The sequence below is a fragment of the Sorghum bicolor genome, chromosome 3 (genome assembly GCF_000003195.3).
Source record: "Sorghum bicolor cultivar BTx623 chromosome 3, Sorghum_bicolor_NCBIv3, whole genome shotgun sequence".
In the NCBI taxonomy this organism is placed as follows: domain Eukaryota; kingdom Viridiplantae; phylum Streptophyta; class Magnoliopsida; order Poales; family Poaceae; genus Sorghum; species Sorghum bicolor.
This window is the reverse complement of record NC_012872.2, coordinates 58,192,220-58,202,443: the sequence shown is the minus strand read 5'-3', so window position 1 is coordinate 58,202,443 and position 10,224 is coordinate 58,192,220. Positions and strand designations below refer to the sequence as shown.

Below are 10,224 nucleotides of genomic sequence, written 5' to 3'. Positions count from 1 at the left end.
AACGCTTAAATTTTACAAGGAATTTTATACAAGAATTTCATAGAAAAAACTCAGGATTCAGATTTTTTTTCCACAATTCAAAGAGGGCTTTAAAAAGAAACTAAGATTCCAATAGCTCAACTTGTATACTAGTGTTTCACTTATGGATCCCTAGCTCCGCCGCTTGTCCTAACTATTTTGATAATTTAGGTGTGTCTTCTCATTCGCTAATCATCTCCGATTGCCTTCTTTCACCTTCATGGTGGGTGGTGTCATTGTTGTTTAATGTTCGATCTACCTACAACCCACAATCATTGTTGGGCAAGAGACCTCTCCGGATTTGTCTCAAGCCTAGCTGGACACTTCCAATCCAAAACCTTTACCTTGGCCATGATCCCTTGGAGCATATACCACTACAACATCACCGCCATTGACAAGACTTGGATATGGGATCTTCATCCCACATTGACATCCTTCCTTCCGGTTTCATTCCCAATTCTATTCTATCTTTAGATCGGATTTTCCTTGATTCAAAAGTGATTTTGCCTCCACCATGAGGCCGGGCTCTCTCCATACACGGTTAAATCAAGAGGCCTCTCAATATGCTTTTTCCTTCCACCTATTCACCTTTACCTACAATGTAAATGATGTTATCTACTTTGAGAAATTCATTTGTACGATAGAAGATGGAAGTGTGCCATTTGAATATTAATCCAAAAAAGTCTAGTGAATTGAGCTACGATCAATTTGGGTTAGCTTTCTTTTGGTGAAATCTACTTACCTAGGTTTAAGCTATGAACTTGGCACATGCACTCATAATATTGTAGTTTTTTAATTTAACACACTATTTTTTTAATTAGTGATAGATAATATTTTCACGGATAAAAAGGTGCTTATAGTAACTTCATTAATCTTAAGATGTGTTGGCCTCTAAGAGATGCTCATCGGAAAGAATGTTTATGTTTCCGTAAAAAAAAAGAATGTTTATGTCTCCGATTTTTAAAAAGAAAAAGAAAAATTCAATGTACTTTCTGAGTTCTTGTACCACAAGATCATGAGTGTCAGCTGGCAAATGTGCTGCCCTAGTAGGCCAGTACTAATATAGTAATATCCCTATCCAAAGAAGATGCCGCACCAGGTCCCACCCAAAAACCTCCCCTGATGAAAAAGTGAAAAAGAAAAAAAACACACCAAGAAAAGGTCGTTGGCGCGTTAAAAATCCTGTGGACCCTAAATAATCTGCATTTTTGAGTCGACTCTAAGCGTAGTAAAAGTGGACGAAGTAATTACTCCTACTACACAGCATCTCATCAGTCAGTAAAAGGACCAGAAGCACGATGTGCACCACTAACAACAAAAGAGCGATCCAGCTGTGTGAGGGAACCAGTCAAAGTGTGCACCGGACTAAAAAAAAAAAACATCTCAGCATCTTGGGTGGCCATCAGTCCCATGACCAAAGACGAAGACCGGTCCAATTCAAAACCTTTGAATGTTATCCTAGTGGTACACAAAGGTCCTTTTAAACACCTTCGAATTTGTTTCCGCTTAGTCCAGTCAAAGTTCCTACTCTTCCATTCCACCCGACCCGACGACAACAGCAGCCAAGATACTGCTGCTGCTGCTGCCTCTCTCGTCGTCTCCGATTCCGATCCTCGGTCGGCCGCCGGCTCTCTCTATAACTATAAGAACCCCTCCTCACCCTCCCCGTTGTACGCTCTGTCACACACGCATCATCACCTACACCTCGACGACACACACACGCAGCCGCCAAGACAACTCGTATGAACAGCCAGCACTCAGGTGAGTGAGCGAGCGAGTCAGCTGCCAGCCGCAGGGAGCCGAGTGAGCTAGCTGCGAGCGACTGCGATGGAGGGGGGAGTGCCAGAAGAGAAGTGCGCCCTGGTGGCGGAGCTGGTGCAGGTGCTGGAGATGGCGAGGCAGCTCGAGACGCACATGGCGGTGGTGGTCCAGCAGCAGCAGCAGGGCGGAGGCGGTGCCGGAGGAGGGGCGGACCAGCGGTACCGGGCGCTGGTGAGCACCATGCGCGCCTCCATCGACAGGGCCGTGCACATGGCCGTGTCCTGCTGCGCCGAGGGGCGTCCGGGCACCGGGCAGCTGCCGGAGTCGCCGCCGTCAGGTGGGGATGGCAGCAGCCCGCGCAGCGGCGGGTCGGACCACGCCGGCGAGCTCCGGGGCCGTGGCAATGCGGCCGCCGGCCAGTGCAAGAAGAGGTAGGGAGCTAGTCAAAGCAAGCGCCTACTACTGTCATACTGTGTGCGATTTTTGGTTTGTGATCATATCGAACTCGAACACGATGCAGGAAGACGCTGCCCAAGTGGAGCACCCAGGTGAGGGTGAGCGCCGTGCAGGACGTGAGCCCCCTGGACGACGGCCTCAGCTGGAGGAAGTACGGGCAGAAGGACATCCTCGGCGCCAAGTACCCAAGGTCAGCGCGCGCGCCGGCGCCGGCGCCGCACAACACAACCCTTTTTCACCTCTCACCTGTTCTTGGTCATTTTTTTTTCCAATCGATTGATTGATCCCCAAGGACTCCAACCAATTCTCGCAGATCCTACTTCCGGTGCACGCACAGGCACACGCAGAGCTGCCAGGCGAGCAAGCAGGTGCAGCGCACGGACGGCGACCCGCTGCTCTTCGACGTCGTGTACCACGGCGCCCACACGTGCGCCCAGGGCGCCGCCGCGCACCCCAGCAACCAGCAGCCGGCGGTCCAGGAGCAGACGACCTCCCCGTCCCCGGGGTTCGAAGCAGGGACCGCCGTGCTGCCGTTCTCGCTCCGGCCGGCCTCTAACAAGCCGACGACGGGCGCCGACGCCGCCGCGACGAGCAGCCGTTTCGTCACGACCGGCTGTGTCAGTGTCACCGCGTCTCCTTTCCTGTCGCCGGCGACGCCAGAGAGCCAGCTGGTTAGCAGCAGCAGCAGCGGCTACGCGGTGGGCGGTGGCGGCGGCGTGGCCATGGCCGGCGTCCGGAACGTGCCTGACGTGGAGCTCGCCTCTACGACCAACTCCCCTATGGCCATGGGGGAGATGGATTTCATGTTCCCGCTGGACGCCGCCGATTTCTTGGAGCTGGGGAACCCGGCCAGCTATTTCTAGACGACACAAACGTACGTGCCTTCAAAGTTTGCGAAGAAATACCGATAGGTAAATACGACGAGCAAGCTTTGCTTCCTCTCCCACTGTCATGCCTCACTGATGATGTATAATCTCCCCTGGCAAGTTGTAAGTCTGCAAGGGTAGATAGGGCGGCTATATGGCACGTCACACGTCCAGCCTAGCTACGAAGCCTTTCTCCAACAATATATGTATAGTATAGTTGCCTGCTCTCTTGCGTATGGTTCGACTTTACATCTTCTTGTTAGCTACATGCACCGGCCTAATAGAGATTCATTATGAGTATTTCCACAATACACATGGTGTCCCCTTATAAACGTAGTCAAATTTAAAATAGTTTAATTTAGAATAAAGCTATAGTGCTACAGATATGACTTTCACGGCCGGATGCATCACTGATGGATTTTAAGAAATCGGCAGTAGTGATAGCACATCATTGCTAATTTTTTGCTAAAACCAGTGATAGGACCAACCGAGACACTGATATTGGGGTCTTTACTGTCGGTTCATATCACTATTGAATTTAGCCAAGAACTAGCAATTATATTAGGTCATCACTGTCGGGTTGAGCCAATAACTAACATTCCGACACTGATATTATCACTCTCGGTTTGTGGCTTGAACCGACATTAATATATTGCAAAAAAAACTTCATAACTTTCTCATATGATGCCCAATGAAGACGAACTTTATATCAAAGTTGTAGTACTTGACGAGATCTATGACTTTGTATTTAAATTTTTTTGATTTGAGATCATTTGAATATCCAAATATATACCACAATATTTTATAGTTAATATCAAAGGAATACCATATATGTTCTATAGTCATAATTGAGTGTGGAGTGGTAATTAAGGCTCGATGTAGAAGCATCCAAACACAAAAGTTGTAGATCTTAAAAGGCTATACAACTTTGTAGTTTACAACTTTGTTGTTTGAAATCGTTACGATGTCCCTCTATTTGATTCACATGATTTCATATAAGAGTTAACACTAACTAAGGCCATATGTTTTATAACCATTAGTGAGTATGCAGTGATATTTAGAAGAGACCAAAACAAAGTTATTGATACCAAAAAGTTATACAACTTTGTAGTTGACAATATTTTCATTTGAAATTGTGATAAAAATATTTTCATTTGAAATTATTTATCTAACGAAAATCATGTTTGATTTCTAAAATTTAAAATTTAAAATTTTAAAACGACCTTAGATGGAGAAATGCCAAAATAGAAGTTGTAAATCTTAAAAGGTCAATCAACTTTGTAGTTAACAACTATTTCATTTAAAATCATTTATGTAGGGAAAAATACGGTTGAGTTTTCTCAAATTTAAAATTCAAAATTTTCAAATCACCTCGGATAGAGAAATGACCAAAACCAAAGTTTTAGATCTCAACAAGTTATTAAATTTTATAGTTAATAACTTTTTTATTTAAATTCATTTAGGATCCTAAATGCTCATTCCAAAATCAAATGAACATAAAATGACTAGGACTAAAATCTCATTTGGACTCAAGCTTCTTGCAGGTGGAGTAGTTAGGGGACGAACTCCGTCTAGAGTTCGAGCGCCGGTGGCTACAAATCGCACATTTTTCGTGTGAAAAATCTTGTGACTAATGACGCTCCACATGTAGCCCCACAGTGGAGTCTCTCCTGGTGTTAAGTGGGGTCTCTTCCCATATTAAAAAAAATCCTATTTTTTGGGCCTCTTCATCACTGTCGGTATGCCACTGTCAGTTCAAAATCTAGTAGTGTAGGTTTTGAACCGACAGTGATGTAAAGAATTGGGGTAGTGAATAACATGTTTTTTTAGACATAGGAAGTAATATTTTTCTCAGGGACCTTTCGAAAAGCAGAGAGTTTGCGCAATTCACAACAAAATAATTAAATTAATCCTAGACATCAGAGAAACCACATGAAAAAAAACTCTCACAACGCGGCTAATTAAGGTCTTGTTTAGTTCCAAAATATTTTGGACAAAATACATTTTTTTTGCTATTTTGCATTTTGGAAGTAAACATGCCCAAAATATTTTGGTTCTAAATTTTTTGCAAAATTGAATAGGGACATTGGCTTTGTTTAGTTCTAAAATTTTTTGCAAAATGGACACTGTAGCACTTTCGTTTGTATTTGACAAATATTGTCCAATAATAGAATAATTAGGCTCAAAAGATTGGTCTCGCAAATTACATATAAACTATGCAATTATTTATTTTTTATCTATATTTAATGCTTTATACATGTGCCGCAAGATTTGATGTGATAGGGAATCTGAAAAATTTTGCAAAATTTTTTAGGAAGTAAACACCAAAACCAAAAAATTTTGGTGGGCTGCTCAAGGTTTTGGGTTTTTGGATTTTTTGCAAAATACTTGAGAAACTAAATAAGGCCTAAGACGAAAACCTCTAGTAAAACCCCTAACAAGGACAGCATGGCTAATCCAATTCTGGTGAAGACCGCCACAAGTTATGGCTATTGAGATAACTGCAAATCGGCCAAGCATCTTTGACTTCGTATAGTGGGCCTCACACAACTTAGAGCAGCTACAAGAGCTTTTTTATATCCTTTGTTGTTGATATATATAGGAATACAAATGTCGGTGAAAAAAATATCCCCAACAACTTTTAAAACAAGTGAACGGAATCATCCATGCATGTCGTGTCGGTCATCTTGTCTGGTGTGGAACAACCAAAAGATATACATGCTTGTCTAGACTATGACCACAACTCATCGCGTTACAGGTGTCATGCCACGATATCTTTTAGGCAGTTGACGAATTGATCATAAATCTAGTTGGGTTTCTTATGATAGAACCTGTCCACTTAGGTCTAAGTCCTCGACTTGTCATAGGTACTCGTATTTTTCTAGATTTCTAGTTTAGAATTTAACGGTGTTATGCTTTTATATCTTCATTGATGATGAGTTCTCATAGGAGTAGGGTTTACGTAAGTGTGTTCATAGGAATAAATGTGTGTGCTTGTTGTGGATGTCTTGTACTATGTAATTTTTTTAAAAAAAATATTTTAAACAGTTGTTTGATTTGTCCTTGTTTAGATCCAATTTTTTTTGACTTTGACATTGTAGCACTTTCGTTTTTATTGGACAAACATTGTCCAATCATGAAGTAACTAGGCTTAAAAAATTCATCTCGTGATTTACAGGAAAACAGTGCAATTAGTTTTTATTTTTATCTATATTTAATGCTTTATGCATGTATCGCAAGATTCGATGTGACGAAGAATCTTGAAAAGTTTTTGGTTTTTAGGGTGAAATAAACAAGGCCTTAAGCCTTAGTTCACTCCAAAAACCAAAAAGTTTTCAAGGTTCCCCGTCACATCGAAGTTTTGGGCATATGCATGAAGCATTAAATATAGACGAAAATAAAAACTAATTGTACAGTTTATCTGTAAATTGCGAGACAAATCTTTTGATCCTAGTTAGTCCATGATTAGACAATATTTGTCATAAATAAACGAAAGTGCTACGGTAGCGAAATCCAAAATCTTTTCGCATTTAAACAAGGCCTACTGTCACAACTGCGCCGTACTTTTTTATGCATCTGCAGTTTAAGGTTGTCGCCCATGCACGGAAATAGACTCATCATTCGAAGGTCATTTTTCTTTTGCGCACATGATATTACGTCAGTATACTTCCAGCAAATCACAGCACGAGCAGGTACAGTATCGCGACGCACATAATGCGGACGATTTTAAGTCAGCGTCGTCGAATTGTACAACAGGACGTACATGTCTCTCGATTTGATCCACACGATCGAACTCACGAACGGATCGTGTGTTATTATTGTACTCCATTGTATATAATCCTGATGGATCCAATAACCGAGCGATTCAGGTCTCGTCCTAGCAGCAAATGCTGTCGATGTCCTGTCACCGCACCAATCACTTGCCCTCATCCGCAGGTCACTGACCAGGTGAAGACACCAGCAACAACGACTGCCGGACGGCAAGGTTGTGAATCCTGAAAATGACACTCTTACTCCCTACGTATCTTTTTAAGTGTAGTAGATCTCAAGTCAAACATACTTAACTTTGCTTAAACTTATTTTTTGATTAGACAAGGAGATTACTAATATTTTTGATACATAATAAGTATTGTTAAAATTAATCATTGAATATATTTTAATAATACACTTATATAGAGATACAAATGTTATTAATATTATTCTTAAAATATATTATTAATATTTTATATAAATCTAGTGAAAGTTTGACTAGAATAAAAGACTATTCAATTTATTCCAATTATAAGACATTTGACTTTTTTGATACAAAGTTTGACCACTCGTCTGATTTAAAATTTTATACAAAGTATCACTTCTTTGTCGTGGCTTATTTTATTAATAAAATTTCTTTAAAAATGACTTAAATTTGACTATGTTTTGCATAATTTTTTTGAAGTTGTCAAACTTGAAGTTAAAAAGTCAAATATTTTATAATTTGGGATGAAGGGAGTAGGAGATAATACGTATTATTGTTATTAATGTTATTATATACTAGTCAGTGTAATTATATATGCAATGGCGCATGCATGCTCTCCATGGCGGCCTTTCCTGACTCCTGAAGTGCATACATACACTGTGGGCATGGCTCACTTTAACTCATGGAGCTTGTCATCGTGGGAATGTAACACAATGTATGACTTGCACACGACATACTTGTAGGTGGTGTTTGGATCACTACTACGATAAACTTAACTAAGACGGACAAAAAGGATTTTTCGAGGCCGTCCGCCTCAGTCCATAGGTCATTGTAAATCAAACTTTACCAATGCTGCTTAAGTGCCCCGCCTTGGTTAATCAAATAAAAAAGAAAAAAAAGAAAACTTGTGGATAAGCCCAGTGGATAATGCCTCACTGATGTATAATCTCCCATGCATTGTAAGTTGTAAGTCTGTGAGGGTAGATAGGGCTATATTGGCACGTCACACGTCCAGCCTAGCTATGAAGCCTTTCTCTAACATATGTATAGCTGCGTGCTGATCTCTTGCGTATACTCCGACTTTACATCTTCTTGTTAGATACTCACAACACATGTGGTATCCTTACAAATGTAGTCAAATTTAAAACAGTTTAACTCAGAATAAAGCTATAGTGACATGTATTTCAAGGACACAGGAAGCAGTATTTTTTCAAAGGACCTTCAACACAGAATAAGAGAATTAAGAGAAACCGGCCGGACCAAAAAAAAAAACTTACACCAGGATTAACTAAAACGAAAACCTGGTAAAAACCCCCCTAACAAGGACCATCATGGCTAAGAGAGCTAACTCAACTCTGGTGAAGACCACCAGAAGTCATCGTGGCTGAGCTCATCACAAAATTGGCCAAGCATCTTTGACTTCATATAGTGGGCCTCAGACGGCTTAGAGCAGCTACAAGAACTTCTTTATATTCTTTAATAGCTCTCCACACTGCCAAACAAGGAATAGAGAAATTGTTGGAGTGTAGATAGATATATATAGATTGCTTTTTATTATAATCTCTCTTCAAATAAGGATTCAAAGAGTGGATTTAGGAAACAAAAACCGTAAGATATGCTCTTAATATTAGTATAACCATATCCAAAATGCTTGTTGTGCATTATTATTCAGATGTTATATATATATATATATATATATATATATATATATATATATATATATATATATATATATATATATATATATATATATATATATATATATATATATATATATATAAACATCACAATGACTTCGACTTCCCCTAGGTACAATAATCACCCATGAATGTGGGCATCCCGTGTGGCCTGGAACAACACAAAAGGTAGTGGCTTGTTAACTTATCACGCCACAGGTTAGTCATGCCACAGTCTTTTAGACAATTGTTTGGTTCACTATCATAACTATGGTATTGCCAAAAAAAATTTAGCATTATATCCTACATGTTAGACTTATTTTCTTACCATTGAACTCTCTATGGCAGTTACAGTTACCTAAGGTTAGACATGGCAAACTGCAACACTAACCAAATAGAGACAGAGCTTTTGTTGAGATAACAACGAAAGTGCCATGTAACCGCTAACCACTAAACACAATGCATGGCCTCCTCCAAGCCGATGCCTCAAGGGAGGAATTGTAAGTGCGAGAAGCCCGTCACTGCGGTCCAAAAAAAATACTAGCTAGATATTGAGGGTCCTCTATAGTTTTTTCCCCGAATACCTAGGTGTCTTACAAAGCGAGAGAAAAGACATTTCAATGTCACACCCGAAACAAGTGTTGCTGTCATTGACAAACAGGGGGAAAACTAGCAACCACTATGCGGGGCCGGGAGTGTCTTTGGTCTTTCCATATCACACACGCTGTAAGAGCAAGGCTAATAATATAGTCGATTGTTGCAAGGATCTTTACAGCATACCACTCAGCCCACCCATATAATAGCTCTTCACTATTAATCACTTGTCTCTTTCACGGAGTTTCTTGGTTCTTGTGTTTAAACCGGCTATTGACTTACAACCCATTTATCTTCTTTTTTTCTTCTATACGTCCCAGTATTTAGTCTGCTAACACCTTGTTATATAGGCCCGTCTCAACAGGGTTTCATGGGAGGTTTTATACACATTTAAGAGGATGCCACATTAGCAAACTGTATGAAACGAGGAGGAGAGAAAAGAAATTCATCTCCTGGCCACGAAACGAGTGGGCGGCGTTTCCAACAGCATGAAACGAGAATGAAACCTAGGTTAAGGAGCTCAGCTTCATGCGGGAAGAGATGGATAAGAGGAAAGATATAGATGAGAGAAAAAATAGTAAAATAACTTATGAAACCATATAATAAAACTTTGCACTATGAGAAAACCTCATTTCATATGTTGGAGACTGGGAGGTGAAACTCACCGTTGAATACTTAGCTCCGAAGGAAGAGTGCGCCGTCTTCCGTACCGCACCACGACGCCACTCAGGCACTCACTAGCCACAGTGTCGCCCGGACATGGAAATAGCCTCATCATTCGAAGATCATTTCTCTCGCGCGCACATGATATTACGTCAGTATACTTCCAGCAAATCGCAGCACCAGGTACAGTATCACTACGCACATGATGCAGACGATTTTAAGTCATCTCGTCAAA

The 10,224-nt window shown here is 40.9% G+C and overlaps 1 protein-coding gene across 1 annotated transcript; it reads left to right on the top strand.

Moving 5' to 3' along the window:
- Positions 1,516-3,781, top strand: LOC8054970 (probable WRKY transcription factor 41). The gene is made up of 3 exons (XM_002458205.2): positions 1,516-2,210; positions 2,300-2,425; positions 2,549-3,781. Exons 1-3 carry the CDS (start codon positions 1,846-1,848, stop codon positions 3,096-3,098), a joined length of 1,041 nt encoding a protein of 346 aa, XP_002458250.1. The 5' UTR covers positions 1,516-1,845; the 3' UTR covers positions 3,099-3,781.

Bases quoted from the DNA above. Each gene is read 5' to 3' on its own strand.
- LOC8054970 (XM_002458205.2), top strand. From the start codon at position 1,846: ATGGAGGGGGGAGTGCCAGAAGAGAAGTGCGCCCTGGTGGCGGAGCTG. The intron at 2,211-2,299 runs GTAGGGAGCTAG...AACACGATGCAG, and splicing joins GCCGGCCAGTGCAAGAAGAG to GAAGACGCTGCCCAAGTGGA. The intron at 2,426-2,548 runs GTCAGCGCGCGC...CAATTCTCGCAG, and splicing joins CTCGGCGCCAAGTACCCAAG to ATCCTACTTCCGGTGCACGC.